This window comes from Balaenoptera physalus, assembly GCF_965194825.1.
Source record: "Balaenoptera physalus genome assembly, chromosome: 5".
NCBI lineage: Eukaryota > Metazoa > Chordata > Mammalia > Artiodactyla > Balaenopteridae > Balaenoptera > Balaenoptera physalus.
The window spans coordinates 149,272,989-149,293,769 of NC_138884.1; the positions used below are offsets into that span (position 1 = coordinate 149,272,989).

General features: G+C 48.6%; 1 protein-coding gene across 10 annotated transcripts in view; it reads right to left on the minus strand.

Moving 5' to 3' along the window:
- Positions 1–1,954: 1,954 nt before the first annotated feature.
- Positions 1,955–20,781, minus strand: part of RNF4 (ring finger protein 4) — a 42,126-nt gene continuing 23,299 nt past the window's right edge. For 6 of the 10 annotated variants that reach the window (XM_082464417.1, XM_082464419.1, XM_082464415.1 and 3 more), the window contains exons 4-6: positions 18,907–19,000; positions 5,479–5,634; positions 1,955–4,148 (exon numbers count right to left, since the gene is read on the minus strand). In XM_082464417.1, coding sequence (XP_082320543.1) covers positions 3,866–4,148; positions 5,479–5,634; positions 18,907–19,000 — 533 coding nt within the window. In that variant the 3' untranslated portion in view covers positions 1,955–3,865. Of the gene's footprint in view, positions 4,149–4,724; positions 4,774–4,912; positions 4,949–5,478; positions 5,635–8,596; positions 9,126–13,762; positions 13,832–18,906; positions 19,001–20,781 lie in introns of those variants that run through there. The other 4 variants (XM_082464422.1, XM_082464420.1, XM_082464421.1 and 1 more) reach the window with 4 other exon arrangements.

Below are 20,781 nucleotides of genomic sequence, written 5' to 3' on the forward strand. Positions count from 1 at the left end.
ACACAAATTCCCAGAAACCTGTAACTTAACTGACTTAAATGTGAATAATTCCCAAACATTAAAAAATCAAATCAGTATTTTAAAATCTTTCCTTAATAAAAATAATAGCCCAGAAATTTTATTGCTGAGTTCTAGTAAACATTCAAGGAACAAATAATTCGAATCCAGGGTATAGAGACAATTCTCCTTAGTCTCACTGTAGGGAACTTACTTACTTTGAAACCAAAACCTGACAAAGACAGTGTAAGAAAATGATAGGTCAATATAACTCATGAACATGGATATATAGAAACCCTAAACCAAATATTGGCAAAACAAAGTAAGAAATGTGTAAGATAAAACATCATGAACAAAGTCGATTTACCCATGAAATATGCTGGTGTGCACTGAAAAAGAATCACTGTGATACACTACATTAACTGATCTAAAGGGGGAAAATCCTGTCTCAGTAGAAGTAGAAAAAGAACCAATAAGGTGATACATCCATTGTGACAAAATAAAGCAGAAATAAAATACAAACTCCTATCTCGTGGTTGGAAAAGGAACCTCCATTACCTGTTAGTTATCTAACAAGTTCATAAAGAAAAAGAAAGTTCCAAGAATTAGAAAGAACATTTCATTGCAGATGATACGGTCGTGAACGTAGAGAATTTAACAGAATCCAGATTCTTAATTAGAATGAGACTTTGGCAAGAATGCTTACACAACTAATCTACAAAACCAATTAAATTTCCATATGGCAACAACAAAAAAAGGTAGTTAAGACGCCACTTAAGTTTCAAAATTAAGAAACCTAGAAACAAGCCCCTTCTGCAGCCAGCTTTGGGGAACACCCTCTGCCAGTACATGCCTGTGGCACACACTCCCCGCCCTTCCACGGGACTCTCCTCTCCTCCCTGGGCTTGCCGAGGATGGAGGCCTCACCTGGCTCCTGGCTTCAGGACACTGCTGGTCTAGGGTGGCCACCAAGGAAGTGTCTGGTCCATCACACCCTCAGGTCTCGGGAGGCCTGTACATTGGGAGGGCGCCAGGCCTGGGATCTGCACTCAAGGACCCCTTCCTCTTCTCTTTACCTAGACACGTCTCAGACCTTGAGGAGCACAGCTGAGCATCCCTTCCTGTTCTCTTGGACTCCTGTACCTCACCTTTGCCAGTTTTATTTTCCATTGGCCTGGGGAACTGTCTCCCTCGATGATGTACAGCCTAGCAGGGCAGGGATGCAGCTGGGTTTCTCAATACCCACCAAAGCCAAGTGTGGTACCAGGAGCATGGCAAATGTGCAATAAGCATTTGAATAACTGTACTTTTGTCTCTGGTGGTCTCCAACAGAAGGCAGGCAGGCCTCTGAAGTTTAGCACCTCTGTGCCCCCACGCACCCAGCACATTAGCCTGTTCTCTCTCTGGGGACCATTTGACAGGAATGGAGAAGAGCAGGCAGGCAAAGGCCAGCTTTGCCATCACTTACTCTCTGGGAAGTAAGCCAAGCCCATGCTGTCTTTTCAGCTTTCCCCGCACAGCTTGCCTGGGGCTCTAACAGGCACGCCATGCACTCCTGGGCCCCCACTCCCACGCGGAGGGCGAACTGTATACAGTGGTTGGGGCAGGTGCGCTGCACTGCCAGGACCCCAGGTCAGTCCAAGTCCACACTGCTCAGAGCTCCTCTCCTGAGCTGGCTCTGGCCAGACTGAGCAGACAGCCCGCAGCCAACCTCACTTCTTCAGGCCTGAGGTTAAGATTCTGCTCGTTTAGGGATTCCAGGGCCTGGACTTGTGGTTCTGCTCCAAGAATGACCTCTTACCTGCTGGCTTCTGGGTCAGTAGATGACCAAGCAACTTTCTTGCACACATACTGTCGCAAAATACACCAAACGTGAGGCAGACAGGAATCACACACCTTGGGCAAGGGTGGGGGGTGATATTGATCCAAAAGAGCAAATGAATGCACAAACGAGATACCTGGTTCAAATTGATGGTTTATTTCCACCTGTAACACTAGCAGAGGAGTCCAAAACAGACTGACATACATGGATATAGTTTAAACGTAACAAAGAAAGATTTGAACTATGTACACGGAGGGAGGGAAAGGATTTTTCGTATCAACCTTTTCCTGTTTTGCAACTTCTGAATAGTAGAAACTAAACGTTTTTTTCCAACTTAAGTTAGTATGAAGGAACACAACTTTTATGGTCAACCATTTGTCCTTAAGCATAAAACGTAAGAAATTTTGGCTGCACGGTTGTCTTGGCTCCTGACGTCTGGGTATTGTTAGAACATAAAGAAAGAGCATTCCATGAAGCCCAGAAGGAACTCAATGGCAATGGCGTCCCATCGAAGGGCAGACACGCCGCACACCACGCAGGTGAGAGCTGATGTCCTGCCCTCCTCGACTCCAAGTAGAAAACAGTACTTTCATCAAGCGAACTGGCAGTGAGCCAAACAGTTAAAAGGCAGAATGAAGAATGAAACCACTTCCTTTTCACACGGAGGCGGGTTTTACTCCTTCAGCCCCGTTTAAAGTGAGTTCTGTGCCGGGTCCCTGCTCCTCCAGGAGGAGAAACTGAAGGTCAGTTATTGCTAGCAAAGCCAGAGGCGGCCCCTTTTCCACCTCGAAGATGTTTCACACGAAAAGGCTGTTGGTTTGGCTTGAAGGCCTCGGAGGAAGGAGGGGTACAGAGGTGGAGGCAAGCCCTGTGCAGCGGGGGGCAGCACAGGTCAGCTCGGGCCACCTTCCGCCTCCTTGAGACCAGAGGCTTTTACCCACGTGGAGTCGAGCAGAGGGTGTTATCTGGGCCCCTGGCGGGGAGAGGCCACCGTACTTTGCCAACCAAAACCTAAGGAGCAATCAAAGCCCGAAGGATCAAAGCCCAGTGGCCAGAAGAGCAGCTTCGGAAATGGATGTCAGTTGCAGGGGTGGGGTTGCCCAGCTCAAGTCTGGAGAGCCGAGGTCTTTTAAACGCAGGTCGGCTGTGACTTGGGCAACAGCATGGACACGGGCGGCTAATAAGGCCACAATTACTGCCACCACCGCCCAGGGTCTATGCTTGAGTAGACATTAGGCAGTGGGAACTGAGGACCGGAGGGCACGTGGTAAACACAAGATGGATTTTTATCAGAAAAGAGAGAGGATACTCGACGACGTGCCTGCCCCATTGACCTTGCACGGCCTGCGCCAGGTGAACTCGGGCATGGGTGAAGTTCCTGAGAACAGGTGGTGAACCAGACGGGGCAAGACAGGCACTGCTCCGTAGGCGACATGAGGCCTCTGAAGGACACTAATAGTGCTACATCTCCTGGGCTGCTGAAAAGTAGGCAAAGAACAGGCTTTATTGCACATTTCGTTCTTAGAAGACTGGGGATTGCCCTGCAGAGGTCCTTGTGATCTGCAGGAACCCGACATCAATGCAGGCGGAATCACGGGTGACCTTTGAAACTCAAAGGGAAGAAAAAAAAGTCCAGTGGTCGGTCTTTCCGGGGCCATGCTTGCACCTGGGATCCTCAGGCCAGATGGACCTTGTCTGGCTTGGTCACTGTGGTGGGCAGATGCCTGGGAGGAGGTAGCGTGCCCAGGAGAGCTGGGCGGACCTGTCTGCTCTCCGACCGGGGCCAGCCCTCGACACACTGCCAGTAGGAAGCTGGGACAAACTTTCCAAATGGGGAAAACTTCTTGGCAAACGTGCAGGTTCCGGAAAGAGGCTGGAACCACGATTCTCAACTCCAATGTGCCTGACTCCCTCTCTCCTACGCTGGAACCAGACTACCCGGAGAAGCAGATGTAGACCCTGGCCTGGGGGGCCCTGGGTCCAGCTCCTCAGCATCAAACTAGAGGTAACAAAGGGGTCAAAGACGGGGTTGGAAACGAGAGCAGTTTACTTTACAGACGTTGATTCTGAAGTAGTCTTTCTGAGCTCAAGAAAGTGGTGGCAGATAGCCCACGTGAGGCCGCAGAGAACCCAGCCAGGCTCTGTCTGTCCATCCGTCTCTCCTGAGCAGCTCAACACTTCATATATAAATGGGGTGGTACCGTTTGTGGTTGATCTTTTTCCTGCAAGTTGGGCAAGTGTTAGCATTCTTAAGGGAATCACGGAGGCACTGGCTACAGAAGACGTGGCCACATTCTGTAGAAACAATGAGACGTCCATTCTGCACAATCTAGAAAACATAAAAAAGAACAGGCTTCACGTCTGGCCTTGTACCAGAGCAGCGGGAGCCCCCAGAGAATCCACTCCCGCCCATCTCTAAGATGCCGAATGAGAGGAGGGGGGCCAGGGCTGCAGCAGGAAAAGCAGGGAGATGGTCTGGAGAACTAAGACACTGCTCTGTAGGCTCAGGCAAGTATGAGCGGCGTCTCTGAGGCCGAGAGCAGAGGCAGCGGCCAGTCTCTGGCAGCGACAGCCCAAGGGGGTCTGACGAACCCCCAGGCACCCAGTGGGGCAGTGCCCTAGGGCCTGGGGCCACACTGAACACTAGTAGCTTCCAATTAGGCCAGGTGGGGAACACACAGGACTGATGCACTTGCACAGGGCAGCCCACAGTTCAAGACTGTAGGGCCCAAGAAGATGGCACCCTCCCCCTTCACAGAGGTGTGCCAAGCCATGTGCCAACCCAAGCGTGACTGCAAAACAGAGGCAGCAAAGCCCACCCAGTGAGGAGTGCTCTCTCATCTAATTCTTTCACTGAAGCAGTTTGAAAACCAGAACCAGGAAAGACACAGCTAAGTTTGCTTACCTCCGAGTACCCGTCCATGCAGATGGGACAACTGACAGTACCAGAGGGCCTAAAATCACAGTGCTCATGTCAGTTCCTCAGCAAGCGCAAACATCAATTACTCTTAAGTGGCTTCACGTAAGCAGCCCACATCCCCTTACAAGAGCCTCCACTGACCCTGCCTTAGCACAGGCACCCAGGACACTTACAAGATGGCCGGCTGTCCCGACGCGGGGTGGGGGAGGCTATGAGAAAGGGGAGGAAAGAGATGGGGGCAAGAGAAGGCGCAGGCAACTGGAGTCGCCCTGTCCCCGCCCCGCACCTCTGGCCTATGCTCCCTCAGAGCCCCCTTCCAGCCTTCCTGTCCGGGGTAGGGGCTGTGCCTAGCACCCCCTTCCTCCAAGCATTCCTGTTGCAGAAGGCTGGGGGCCGCTGGGTCTGTTCTCCACCCCAGGTGGTGGGGGTTTGCCTCCAGCCTGGAGCTATTCACACCCGCCCAGCCGGTGCCTGGCACGCCCTGGTCACAGTGGGAACAGCTGAGCCCAGCTCCAGATCCACCTGCCACCCAGATGCTACAACGAGCCCTTCTTGAGCCCAGGGCTGAAGGTCCAGTACATCTAATACCCTGCTCCCTGCCCCAACCTCTCCCTGAAATATGGAGAGGAAGGAAGGGGATCCTCACTCCAGGGACGATGGGGTCCCACGGATCCAGAAGCTTCCCGGCAGAGAGCCTGTCCCCAGCACGGCGGCAGCAGAGCAGCGGGCACGCTGGTACCTGAGTCCGGTAGCGGCCTCCTCCCGGGCGTTCCTGGGGGTGTGGGTGGTCACATACACGTCCCTGTCCCTGGGCAGCTCCTCGTCATCACTGCTTAGCACACAGCTATCGGCGTGCTCCTGCCGCAGCCTCCTGGCATTCCTCCTCGGCCGCCTCCTTTCTGAGATGTGAGCCCATGTTCAGGGCAGGGCCTCCCAGTCCCACCACCCTCACCACCCACCCTCCTTTGTGCCTGGGAAAGGCCAGTCCCAGCTGCACGGAGACCACCCTCCCGTCTTCCCAAGAGAAGCCCCCACCCCTGCTGCGTGCAGATGCCCAGGGGGCGTCTCCTCAGCAGAAAGGGGACTGACTGCAGGCGTGAGCAGGGCACCATCCTGGGCGTGTTCCCACATCTACAGAGCTGGCAAGGCCCGAGGCCCTGCCCCCGCACCCGCGTCAGTCCTCTACCCAAACCCAAGGAAGGAGAAGAAACCACTCACCTTCAACAATCTTTGAAAAAGGAGAAAAACAAGAGAGAAATACACAATTAATTTGACATAAAATATTCTGTATTCTTTTAAACTTTTAAACAATAAAATTGAAGCATGTGTTTCAAATGCAAAATCCTCGGGAGCAGCAAAGCCTCCCAGCAGCTGACACACTGCGCCCCAGCCCGCAGGTGTTTAGTGAGTCTCTGGGAGCTGCGTGACCTGGGGAAGTTCCATACCCTCAGGAACTAACAACTTCCTCTTCTGAAAAACAGAGGCACGAGTGCTCACAGCGCCCCCTCGCTGCTGTGAGAACTAAGTGAGATGACAACGATGCCACGGGGCACCAGGGGCCTGAAGCCCACCACCAGCTCCACACGTTCTCCTTGTCTTCACTGCACGTGGGCTACTGCCGGAGACGGAGCCTTTACTGGCAGAAGGGTTTGCAGTGCTTAATCCTTTATTAAAAATAATTAAACAGCCAAAGTAGGCCATGCAGGGACTACGGAGAGTAGCATACACCAAGGACTGAGATCAATCCAATCCTGTGTTCGAGGCCTACAGAGCGAGCTAGCGAGAACTTGTCAAGCCCATCGCCTGACCACAGGCACACCTGTGCTTTGCTTTACTGCGCTCCACAGATACCGCGTTTCTTACAAATTAAAGGTTTGTGGCAACCCTGTGTCAAGCAAGTCTATTGGTACCATTTTTCCAACATCATTTGCTCACTTCGTGTCTGTGTCACTTTTCAGTAATTCTCACAATATGTCAAACTTTTTCATTATTATTGTATTCGTTATGGCAATATGTGATCGGTGATTTCTGATATTACTACTGTAATTGTTTTGGGGCACCATGAGCCTCACCCATAACAAGGCGATGAACTTAACTGATAAATGTGTTCTGACCGCTCCACAGAACAACTGTTCCATGACTCCCTCCCGCTTTCTGAGCCTCCCTACTCCCTACACACAACAATACTGAGATTAGGCCAATTAATAATCCTACAGTAGGGACTTCCCTGATGGTCTAGTGGTTGGGACTCTGCGCTCCCAAAGCAGGGGGCCCGGGTTCAATCCCTGGTCAGGGAACTAAAGCCTGCATGCCTCAACTAAAACAGCCCGCGTGCCGCAACTAAGACCCAGCACAACCAAATAAATAAATGAATAAATAAATAAATATTAAAAAAAATACATATCCTACAATAACCTCTAAGTCTTCAAATGAAAGGAAGAGCTGCACATGGCTCACTTTAAATCAAAACCTAGAAATGATTAAGGTTAGTGAGGAAGGCAAGTCAAAAGCTGAGACAGGCCTAGAGCTAGGCCTCTTGCGCCAGTTAGCCAAGTCGTGAATGCAAAGGAAAAACTCTTGAAGGAAATTAAAAGTGCTACTCCAGTAAGCACACAATGATAAGAAAGTGAAACAGCCTTATTACCGATGTGTACAAAGTCTGAGTGGTCTGGATAGAAGATCAAACCAGCCACAACATTCTCTTAAGCTGAAGCCTAATCCAGAGCAAGGCCCTAACTCTCTTCAATTCTATGAAGGCTGAGAGGTGAGGAAGCTGCAGAAGAAAAGTGTGAAGCCAGCAGAGGTTGGTTCATGAGGCTGAGAGAGGTGAGGAAGCTGCAGAAGAAAAGTGTGAAGCCAGCAGAGGTTGGTTCATGAGGCTGAAGGAAAGAAGCCATCTCCATGACATCATATTGCCAGCAAGTGCCGGTGTAGAAGCTGCAGCAAGTTATCCAAAAGATACAGCTAAGATCATTAATGAAGGTGGCTACACTAAACAACAGATTTTCAATGTAGACAACAGCCTCTACTGGATGAAGATACCATCTAGGACTTGCATAGCTAGAGAGAAGAAGTCAGTGCCTGGCTTCAAAGCTTCAAAGGACAGGCCGACTCTCTCCTTAGCTGATGACTTTAGGGTGAGGCCAGTGCTCCTTTACCATTCCAAAAGTCCTAGGGCCCTTAAGAATGGCGCTAAATCTGCTCTGCCTGTGCTCTACAAATGAAACAACAAAGCCTGAATGACAGCACATCTGTTTACAAAATCGTTTACTGAATATTTTAAACTACTGAGACATACTGCTCAGAAAAAAAGACTCCTTTCACAATATTCCTGCTCACTGACGATGCACCTGGTCAGCCAAGAGCTCGGATGGAGACGGACAGTGGGATGAATGTTGTCGTCTTGCCTGCTGACACAGCATCCGTCCTGCAGCTCAGGGATCGAGGAGTCATTTCAACTTGCAAGTCTTACCATGTAAGAAATATATTTCCTAAGGATAGCTGCCATAGACAGTAATTTCTCTCATGGATCCAGGCAAAGTAAACTAAAAACCTTCTGGAAGGGGTTCACCATTCTAGATGCCATTAAGAACATTTGTGATTTCATGGGTGAGGAATTTGGAAGAAGTTGATTCCAACCCTATCGGAGGACTTTGAGGGATTCAAGACTTCAGTGGAGGAAGGAACTGCATATGTGGTGGAAAAAGCAAGAGAACTAGAATTAGAAGTGGAGCCTGAAGATGTGACTGAACTGCTGTAATCTCACAGTACAACTTGAACACATGAGGAGCTGCTTCGTACCGATGAGAAAGTAGTTTCTTGAGATGGAAGCTACTCCTGGTGAAGACGCTGTGAAGATTGTTGAAATAACAAAAAAGAATTAGAATATTACATAACCTTAGTTGATAAAGCAGCAGCAGGGTTTGAAAGAAGTTCTACTATGGGTAAAATGCTGTCAAACGGCGCTGCTGCTACAGAGAAACTGCTCATGAAAGGAAGAGTCAATTAACACAGCAAACTCCATGGCTGTCTTACTTCAAGAAGTTCCCACAGGCACCCCGGCCTTCAGAAGCCACCACCCTGGTCAGTCAGCAGCATCAGCCTCGGGGGAGGACCCTCCACCAGCAAAGAGATTGCAACCTGCTGAAGGCTCAGACGATGGTTCGCGTTTAGCAATAAAGTACTTGTAAATTAAGGAATGCACAGTGTCATAATGTGCGACTGCACACTTAATAGACTGCAATATAGCACAAACAACTTTTTTACATGCACTGAGAAACGCAAAGGTCTGTTGTGTCTTGCTTTAGTCACTTGACTACGGTGGTCTGGAACCGAGCCCACCATCTCCAAGGTGTGCCTGTACTCAGAGCTTGTTGAGACTCTTTTCTGCAACAGTTTCAAACCAGTCAAGTCAGCTCTCTCACTGAGCTACTACCTGTCTGTCTACACCATCACCAGTAGCACCCCTTTTCCCTCTCGCTTGTGTGTGTGATCAACTACTTCAGGAGAGCTCTCAGGACTGCTGTTGAAAGCCCTGCTGCCACCTCTCCTTGGCTGCCCCCCTGTTCAGGGGGCACGGAGGCTGACCCTTTCTGGCACACCATCCTGCCCCACAGAGATGGGAAGCTCAACTCTATTCCAACTCCCTTGCAGTGGGGATTCTAGACATGAACTAAATTCCCTCAGTGAGACACACTCATGCTATTTGGAGGGCAGAAGGGTGGAGGACAATTTCAGCTGCTGTAGGTGGACACAGATGCGGGTATCAAGAGGCAGTTGCGGCCGAGGCTGCAATGTCCAAAGCCCAGGTCTGTCCTCCCAAGCAAGGAGACACAGTAGCATTTCCTTGAGCCCAAACAGATTAATACAGGTGGTAGCTGCCCCCTCCCATCCTTCTGCTTGGAGCAGAGGTAGCAGCTCCCATGGTGCGTCAAGGCTGAGATGTCCGGAGTTATTCCTAGACACCTGCTCCTCCAGCCTTTACAACACCACGAAGCAACTCCTCCCGTGTCTGTTTTTTTTTAATTAATAATTTATTTATTTTTGGCTGTGTTGGGTCTTCATTGCTGTGTGCGGGCTTTCTCTAGTTGTGGCGAGCAGGGGCTACTCTTTGTTGCGGTGCGCGGGCTTCTCATTGCGGTGGCTTCTCTTGTCGCGGAGCACGGGCTCTAGGCACGCGGGCTTCAGTAGTTGTGGCACGCAGGCTCAGTAGTTGTGGCTCGCGGGCTCAGCAGTTGTGGCTCGCAGGCTCTAGAGCGCAGGATCAGTAGTTGTGGCGCACGGGCTTAGTTGTTCCGCGGCATGTGGCAGTCTTCCCGGACCAGGGATCAAACCCGTGTCCCCTGCACTGGCAGGTGGATTTTTAACCACTGCCCACTGCCACCAGGGAAGTCCCCCTCCCATGTATTAAAATCCATTTCTGCTCCAGAATAACTAGAGTGGATTCGGTTTTTCCAACCTCAACCCTGACCAATACAAATGGCCATCGCAGGAAGGAAGAAGGTCTGAGCATAAAGATCTCCATTTTGCAGATGAGAAGCCACTGAAGACACTTCCCCTCCCCCCAGAAGAAGCTGGAAAGTGTGACTGTGGAACTGGCAACAGTCAACTTCATCCCCAGGACCATGAACTGGAAGACAAGCTGGGGCTGGTAGAAGGTGCTGTCCATGTGAAAGTCTAGAAGGGGAGCTCTGAAGTTAGCCAAGAGCAGGAGGAAATTCTGCTGTGGGCAGGGAAGACCCCAGTTTTCCTCCACTCCAACACTGCTTTTACTGCCCTTTGCCAAGAAGGACCACTGACCAGGTGTGGATGCACCTGGAAGGAATGTGACGCCACTGGGTCCCAGGCCACCAGAATGTGGCAACCAGGTCTCCACAGGCTCTTGTGAGTCAGACCCAGCTCGCCTCTTGGCAGTGCCAAGCCGGGGCCGGACCTGAACACTGAGCCCCCAGGAAAGTCCCAAGGCCCAGGATGCTGCTGGCACAACGGCAGGTGCTCCATACTTAACTACTAGGTAAATGAATACACGGTGGCCAGAGAGCCGCCTTCACTGGTGATGACTCTGTCCCCATGCTCAATGGAAGAACAGCTCAGAGATGAGGCTTCTTGCCCGAAGGGCAGAAAAGAATGGCACCACAGCCTGGCCTCCCAGCTCCATGCCTTCCTGTGACCCAGAGCCACCTCCTAGCTGATGGAGGTGACATACTATCACTGGTGTTCCCTCCACCCAGCAGCCGAATCGCAACAAATCGAGAACTCTGGACTTCCCTGGTGGCGCGATGGTTAAGAATCCACCTGCCAATGCAGGGGACACGGGTTTGAGCCCTGGTCCGGGAAGATCCCACATGCCACAGAGCAACTAAGCCCACGTGCCACACTACTGAGCCTGCACTCTAGGGCCCGCAAGCCACAACTACTGAGCCCACGTACCACAACTACTGAAGCTTGAGTGCCTCGAGCCCGTGCTCTGCAACAAGAGAAGCCACTGCAATGAGAAGCCCGCGCACCACAACAAAGAGTAGCCCCTGCTCGCCGCAACTAGAGAAAGCCCGCGCACAGCAGCAAAGACCCAATGCAGACAAAAAAAAAAAAAAAAAAAAAAGAAAAAATCAAGAACTCTGCAGGTGTCTGCAGGTGCCCTGGAATGTCCCTTCCCCGTGGCCATAGCCCTGCAGGTAACAAAGTGCTTACCTAGCACAAGAGACAGAGGTGGGGAAAAGCATCGGGGCTTCAGAAATGTTGACTCTAGGAGTAAACAGATGGAAATAGGAATAATACAAGCTCTTGGGCCTCTCATCTGGCTGAGAGGCCTTTCAAAGAAACAAAATACCAAATGGAAACAATTCCCCAGTCCCCAAGTATGAACAGCCAAATCAACACTGTGACAAACTGGCTCAAGCTCAGACCCACACATTCCACCCCACCTTCAGCCTGGCTTCTCTTTCCTGACTCTAGAATAAACCACAGGCAGTGTGTTAGAGACAAGTGGAGGAGACACGTGGGGCACGAACAACCCACAGTAGCACCGGCGCCGCCTGCTTCCACACCTGGGCACACTGACTCCAGTTCAGGCACCCAGAGCCCCTATGAGCTTCTGAAGCACACGTGAGCCTCAGAACACCTGCAAACGCTGACACCCATGTCACAGACTCCTGGTCAGTGGGGCAGGATAAGCCTTTCTTCTACTAGTGGACAAAACGCTTGGCATTCTTAGGGTTACAGCAACATGCTGGGGTGAAACAACAGAATGGAACCAAGTAGCAGGGTCACTGGGGTCCTCTGTAGGCAAGCTGACCTCTGGCATTTCTAAGAAAGCTCATCCAGCTGGGAGCTCGGAGAGCCGCTTGCTTTAAATGACCTTCCAAGGCAGCACGGCACATCATTCCACTGGAAGAAACAGCCATCTGCAACCACCGTGCCCACAAAGGATACTCCTCAGATCCAACAGGTGCACGCATCACACAACTACAGAGTACTTTTACTGTAGCACCGCCACGAGCACCAGAAAGACTGGTGCTGACGTGAGCATCCCAGTCGAGTAAGCAATCATATCAGATTCCACGGACAACTGTTTCGTTTCCCCAATTCTTCGATATGATGTCTGGCTCTTCTTCCTTCATATATAATTACGCTGGTTCATTCACTCATTCTAGCAGTCACGGTGTACCTCTCATGCCCTTTACTATTCCCAGCCAGAGACGACAGACCAGGCTCTGTCCCTGCCTGCAAGGAAGCCTTCACCAAGCAGACCCTTTCAACAGTCTCATAAATCATAAACCAGGTGAGGTACAGAGTATAACACAGAGTATAATAGCTCTATACATTAGTACACTATGGGAACAGAACAAAAAAAGATTCCAGGAAAACCAACCTGACTTTAAAAGAAACAATCTTTTGAAATTCAATGAAGGAAAATAGTCCAAGCAAGTACCCTTTTTAATAACTTCCCCCTGGAAGACTCAGTTTCTTAACAAGAGGAGTGAGTCTCTTTTCCATCACTGCATCACTTCCAGCTGGAACAGAGACTGGCATACTGCAAATGCTCATGAAAAGTGGTCTGAAAATTTTAATTCATCTATCAAACCAGATAAGAAAGCAGAAGGATGGGACTTCCCTGGTGGCGCAGTGGTTAAGAATCCACCTGCTAATGCAGGGGACATGGGTTCGAGCCCTGTCCGGGAGGATCCCACATGCCGCGGAGCAACTAAGCCCGTGCGCTACAACTACTGAGCCCACGTGCTGGAACTACTGAAGCCTGCGCACCTAGAGCCTGTGCTCTGCAACAAGAGAAGCCACTGCAATAACAAGCCCGCGCACCGCAACAAAGAGAAGCCCCCGCTCGCCGCAACTAGAGAATGCCCATGCACAGCAACGAAGACCCAATGCAGCCAAAAATAAATTAATTAATTAATTAAAAAAAGAAAGAAAGCAGAAGGATGGAAAACAAGCAGAGACTTCCAATAAATGGCAGGCTGGTATTTCCATCCCTTTTTCCACTGAAAACAACCAAAAACAAGATAAAACATACATATTTTTAAATAAAGAGGTATCAAAAATAGAGAAGAATTCGGTCAACAGTATAGGGAATACAGTCATCCAGAGGGAAAAAAAGCACAGAGGATTCTTAAAAAATTGAAGCCTACTTTTGAAAGCCCCACAGAGAAACCAAAGCCCAGGCAGGAGCCATGGGGGCAGGTTATCTGGCAAAGGCCAGCCGTCGGGGGCAAGCCAGGCTTAAAGCAAGACCCAGTAAGTATCAAAGAACTGACATACAGAATGTATTTTCTGACCAATACTGCAAGCAATCAATAACAAAAAGAAAGTACCCATACATTTGGAAGTTAAAAAATATAAATTTGATAAATGTTGAATTAAATGTAAAGTACCAGTAACACAATTTGTAGGATATAGCTAAAGACAGTATAATCTTTAATGCATTTATTGGAAAAGAAATGATGAAAATTAGAAAAACAGCAAAATAAACTCAAACAAAGAAAGGAATAATCAATGAATGAAAAACTTACAAGAGAAAGGATCCACAAAGCTAAAAGTTGGTTCTTTGAAAGATCTAATAAAGCTCTGGTGATACTAATCTAAAAAAATAGAAAACACAAATAACCAGTATCAGAAATGAAAAAGGAGACATCACTATAGATTCCACAGAACATAAGACATTATGAACAAATTTATGCAAATAAAAGTGAAAACTTTACATGAAATCAACAAATTCCTAAAAAATGTAATTACCAAAATCTATTAAAACACTATGTACTTCACTGTCGGGTTCTAACAAACATTCATGGAAGAAATAGTCCAATCTTACAAAATCTTCTGTGGAACGGGAAAAAAGGTGCCCAACTCACTTTGTAAAGATACCAATACACTGATACCAGAACTCTATAAGGAAAAATTACAGACCACCAATCTTACTCATAAAAATAGAGGCAAAATTATATATAAAACATTAGCAAACCAAATCTAGCAACATAAAAAGATAATGCCATGACCACAATGCTTAAGTGGTTTAACACTAGAAACCAACATAATTCTCCACTTCAACATATGAAAGGGGAAAAAGCAACATTAGATGAAATTGTTAAATTTCGACATTGATTCAAGATGAAACTTATAGCCAAACAGGAAATAGAGAAACTTTTCCACTCTGGTAAAGGATATAAGCGAATCAAAAGAACTTACAGCAGAAGTCTTATTTAATGGTGGAACTCTGAAAGGACTCTTTCAGTTTTAGAATGAAACAAGAATGTCCATGACTGTCACCATTTTTATTCAGTCAGTGTTGAATTTTTTAGCCAGTGTGTTAAGGCCAAGGGAAAAAAAAGGGAAATAGAGAAGAACCAAAACTTGTTCTGTGTACATAGAAATTCAAAGATTTACAGATTAAAGGCTTCCCTGGTGGTGCAGCGGTTAAAAATCCGCCTGCCAGTGCAGGAGACATGGGTTCGAGCCCTGGTCTGGGAAGATCCCACATGCTGCAGAGCAACTAAGCCCATGCGCCACAACTACTGAGCCAGTGCTCTAGAGGCCGCGGGCCACAACTACTGAAGCCCGCGCACCTAGAGCCCGTGCTCCGCAACAAGAGAAGCCGCCTCAATGAGAAGCCCGCGCACCGCAGCAGAAGAGTAGCCCCCGCTCACCGCAATTGGAGAAAGCCTGCACACAGCAACAAAGACCCAATGCAGCCAAAAATAAATAAATAAAAATAAATAAATTTTTTAAAAAAGATTTACAGATTAAGAACTGTTAGACTAAAAAAAGAAAAACCAACTGCATTTCTTTATATTAGCAAATAATAAAAACAAAAAAGTGAAAAATTTAAACACCTTTGTTTTTTTATAGCATCCTAAAATACTATGTACCTAGAAATAAATCTTCTAACAAAAGACTTGCAAAATCACTCCAGGGAATATTATAAATCTTCACTGAGAGGTATTTAATCTTATCTCAAACCATACACAAAGGGCTTTCCTGGTGGCGCAGTGGTTAAGAATCCGCCTGCCAATGCAGGGGACATGGGTTCCAGCCCTGGTCTGGCAAGATCCCACATGCCGCAGAGCAACTAAGCCCATGCACCATGACTACTGAGCCTGCGCTCTAGAGCCCGCGAGCCACAACTACTGAAGCCCGCGTGCCTATAGCCCGTGCTCTGCAACAAGAGAAGCCACCGCAATGAGAAGCCGGCGAACCGCAACAAAGATCCAATGCAGCCAAAAATAAATAAAACAAATTAAAAAAAAAAATACACAAAACTCATATAGATTATAGACCTAAATGTGAAACGCAAAACAGTAAAACTTTTGGAATAGAGGAACATATTTTTATGGTATGGGATTTTCATCAACAAATTGATAAATTCAACTGTATTAAAATTAAGAACCTCTGTACATAAACCAAAAAGAGAAAAGACAAGCCTCTGAGTAGCAGATTCAAAACACAACTAATGGCAGGCTCATATTTTTAGAACTTATAAAGAATTCCTAAAAAATGAGACAAGGTCGACAATCACACAGAAAAATGAGTAGAAAAAAAGACTCAGTGTTTAAAAAAAAAAAAAAAAAAAGATTGCAACAGGCAATTCGCCAAAGAGGAAAATGAAACACCACTAAACATGAAAAGATGTTCAACCCCACCAGTGATGGGAAAACACACATTAAAACCACATGGGATACTCTAGGCAACACCAGACTGGCTAAAAGTTACAGTGGCAGTGAGATGTGGAAGCATAAGAACCTCCAGCGCTGGTGGGAGCTTAAACTGGTACATCCTCTCTGGAAAACAGCTTGTCACTATACAGTGACAATCAAAGATATACACACCCTAGGACCCAGCAGTGACGGCCTTTTTTGGGTATGCAATGCCAAAAATAAGTTAAATTTTGAGGGAAAATATCAAAGCAGAGATGTACAAGGTCTCATTGCACCTTACAGCTTTTAAAATTTCTCCTAATTCATCAGGGGTTTAGGATTCCTTAGAGTTAGAAAAACACAGCCTGCGTAGTTTCTCATCCAGTCTTAAGAGGGTTCACAAGAGTTCTAACGTTGTCCCTGGATCCTGGGATGTGAAGATGCAGAGCTACTCCCGGGTGAGGTTGAAGTGGTACACTTAAGCCTGTCCCCCGGCATTCTGGTGGAACTGGTAAGATTACCCCAATTAGGGAAGCGATACATTTATTCATTTCATACTCTCCTGTAGGCGGGGCCTGAGGTAACCCTAAACTTGTAACTCCTCTAATAGATGCCCCTTGATAAGTTAATAATACTATTAGGTTTTCCAAGTAGATCTGCTTTAGAGAATGAGAATTTCAGCCTCAGGTGTACTTCTCACTGTAAATTTTAAAACTGGCATTTCGATTTATTAAACACCAACAAAGAATGAAGGATGATTAGAATAAGGGGTGCTATTAAGTCCAAAACAATTATTCTGTGTCTGGGGACACTGAGGCCACGGGAAGGTTAAGTCCTCCGACCAAACTGGCTGGTGCCTCTGGGACGAGAAGCGGGGACTCCTGCTTCTCAAGTGAGCCTCCCCTTCACCTATCCACCGGCCCCTGGCTATCCACCCACTCCCAGGGCAGCCCCCCCAACTCTAGCCTTCCCATCCTGGTGTCTCTCAATGACTCTCCACACCCAGAGAAACAGGAAGAAGGCTGGAAAGCTCAGAAAAGAAGCCATGTAGGGAGGGCAGACTGGCCGTCAAAACAAAACCAAGGCGTAAAAGGGGACATGATGATGTGGGTCTGTCACCCAACAGAAGCCAATCATTGTCTCCTTGAGGGCAGAAAACACGGTCTTGTGAGCAGAATCCTGGCCATCTCCCCAGGGCCTGGCACACTGCAGGCGGGCACAGAGTATTAGAGAAATTCAGGACTGGCAGCACTTTTAAGTGTTAATCAGCAACTGGGCTGAGGCTGCAGCCAAGGTACCAAATTAAGCTACCTTTCCAGGACCTCAGGGAGCCTGCAGGGAGCAGGGGCAAAGCTGTATGTATTGGCTTGGCTGAAAAGTTCATTCGGGTATTTTCCCAGAAGATGTCACGGAAAATCCGGAATGAACCAACCCAAATGTGTGTACCTTAGAACAGCGGTCCCAGCCTTTTTGGAACCAGGGACCGGTTTTGTGGAAGACCATTTTTCTGTGGACCAGTGGCGGGGTGGCGGGCGGAGGGTGTATGGTTCAGGCAGTAATGCGAGCAACGGGGAGCCCCAGATGAAGCTTTGCTCGCTTGCTGCTCACCTCCTGCTCTGCGGTCCGGTTCCTAACAGGCCGCGGACCAGTACCGGTCTGCGGCCCGGGGGTTGGGGACCCCTGCCTTAGAAATCACACTAATCAGGCCCAGGAAGGGACCACTTACAGCTAAACCTGCTCAGGCTTATCTCAGAAAGTTCCCACCGGTCTCCAGGGGAATTACTGCCGCCTGTTTGGGGGCCATGGTCTCCCCTGAGCATTCATCCAAAATCTGCTGGGGACGGTCTGATGCTGCAGCAAGGGTAGCTGCCTTGCCTTCGGGATGGGGGAGGGGAGGAATGAGAGGGAAGAACACCCCACAGGACAGCCCAGCAGTTTCAGGCTGACCAGGGTCTAAATCTCTTAATTTGTCAAGACAGTTCCCTGTCCTCACTCTTTTCTCCTTTTAAAGTCTTGAAGCTTCTCAGTGCAACCCTAGTCTACGGTTCTAAGCACAGCCAGGACAGCCCCAAGGCCAAGGGGAAGACTCAGCTCCTAGCAACCCCACTTGCCCCACCAAACCGAAGCCCTCAGCAGCACCTGCCCCCTACTGGCCCAAGACTGTCCAGGGTGTCACCACCTCCACTCCACACAACTGCACACTGCATCAAAAGGCACTGCAGAAGCATCCCAAGAGGCCAGTGCGTCCTCAGGATGTGGGTCTGTGGGCTGACCAGACTCCCAGACCCACACACAGCTATGCACCCCTGACCTGTGGAGCCAGTCTGCCAGAACCGCTTCTCCACATGTCCCCTGACCAGATCAGGTCTCCTTCCTGAGGGCCGCACAGGGGCAGGCATGCCCCCTTTGGGAGGGGGCACAAGCAGCCTCCCAGGTGCCACCCTCCCTGGAGGCACGACACAACCAAGGCATCCGGTGGCAACGCAGGGGGCCTGCATCCTCCGAGGCAGCTGCTTCTGGGACTCGAGAGATTTCCCACTGGCAGTGCTGAGCAAATATCCCCATTCCCACCAGCCGCGAGGGTGTAAACTCACATTTACTCAGCTTTACTGGGCACCACGTTAGGTGCCAGCCACTCAAATACAGGATCTCTTTTAATCCTCACAATACTCTATTGACATGGATGGCATTATCCCCATTTTATGGACAAAGTGAATGAGGCTAAGCAACTTGCCCAAGGTCACACAGCTGGTGTTAAGTGTAGAATCAGGGACCAAAGAGAGATCGGGCCTCAGAGTTCTCCCCAAAAGCCTTTATGGCCAGCTACGTAAAGGACAGGGTCACAGAGGTTTACTAATGTGATTAGTTTAAGCAATAGAGTCACAACAAATGATTTTCCTGAAACATTTTCCATCTTGAGCACCAGTCACTGAAAGCATGCCTTCTTTAGCCCAAGCTGTAGCCTGTGACCAAGGCCTTCAGACGTGCAGGCCAGGGGCCCACAGCCAAGAAAGGGCAAGCCTCACGTTCCAGCACTTACCACGACAGAGTCGCTGTGAGTCAGGTCGACGACCACAGGCTCTAAAGATTCACAGGTGAGGTCCACTATTTCATCTCCAGCTTCAAAATAAAGCATTTTAACAAGCTTTAGGAGGAAAGTAAAGGCCTATTGCTCTAAGTTTCATTATTAATATGATTACAAACAGAGCACAGTCTTATACCAAACTAAAATCCCTGAAGTACAGAAGTAAAGGGGTGACAGGCAATGAATACTCTTCCAGAATTTTGCTGTGAGCAACAGGGTATGGGCTTTACAAACACACCATCCTGTGTGTGTCTGTGCACACGCACACCTCTCCCCGTGGCCTCACACTGCCACACAGCTAGGCCTCCGTGCCCTGCACCTGCTCAGCTCATTCACAGGGGAGAGGCAGCGACTTACCTGAGGTGGGATGGGGGGTGCACATCTGGGGAAGGGACCAAGCATGCTCAGCTTGGGCTTTGGGATGGATCTCTCTGAAACCTCTGCTCCCCTCAGACCTCCGGTCATGCTTAGCTCTGCACCTTCATCAGTTACGTTTTAATCTCCATTTAGCTCTCAAGTGCTTCCCACTTGGGTGGACAACAAGGGTTTATTTACTGGTCCCCTAGAACCCCAACCCACCCAAATGGGTCGGGCCTGTTCTGCAACTTGCCTTTGACCCTAGAGGACAGCGCACCGTCTGTCTACTTGAGCACAGGACAAGGGGGGAAGGGCACGTGCCAAACGGTCACCAGCGCTTACATCCAGCAGGCAGAAAGGAAGGGCAGAGTACAACTTCCATTTATATCAACTGAAACAAGACTTACAACCATGTTTGTTTCTATTATTATTAACATTAAAAAGTAGGAGGGAAGAACTTTTAGAAATGATGTTTGTTTAATACTCAGGGAAAGTGACTTGTAATACATTTAACATATTCAAACTTGTTCTCATGTATTAAAAAGTTTCACAGGAATAAAAACCACAATACATCAAAGATGTCCAACGTAATTTATACAAAATGACTTCATTCTTTTTAAAGAATAGTCCATATATGGATATACCATAATTTACAGAACCGCTCTCTTTCTGATGGACACAATTTTTGGCTCCTACAAATAAAAACGGTATTCCAACGGGCAGCTTGTGCACACAGCCCTGCACACGGGTGTAAGACTGCCTGAGGACGAGAAGTGCTGCAGTGGAAAGCAGTGGATCTTGGCCAGGTTGGAGATTCCACTTGTGGGCTCAGAGTCCCAAATGAGGAGCCTCCTGCACCAGCCTCTCCTGAAGAGTGGCAGAATTCAGACACCAGGGCATCAGCTTTGGGGTGGACGGGAGGATGGCCCCGGGCTGTGAATTTATGTTAGAAGTGAAGCTCAGAGACCACAGAGACAATATGGAGAACTTCACGCCCCTGAAGGGCCCATGAAATCTATAGACAAGTTGCTTGCTTCTCTTCAAATGTCAGTTTTCAGGCATCATAATTATAAAAACAATCTTACTACATGCAGAGCTGAGGGACTTGATTCAGGCCATGTGCCACTCCCCTGAGGAGGCAGGAAGAAGGGGAAAAAGCCAATCTGGCCTCTGCCTGCACCAAACTCCTTCCAACACACGCAGCTCTGTCAACAAGTCTGCCTGCTGGGGAAATTTTTTGTCTTAATGAAGGAGAGAGGAAGAAAGTTGAGTACTTCCCGAGGCCAACTAAGTTGAGGCACAGTTTCAAAGAGAAAAGGTGGACCCACGGCAGTCTCCACTTCCATGCTGCACATCCCCGAAAGGCTGGATGCTTAGCCCAGCTGAGTGGCTGTTTCTAAACCTGTGGAGGTCTCAGGGTAACCAAGGGGGCAGCTCTTGCTCACTTTAGCTTTTTTAA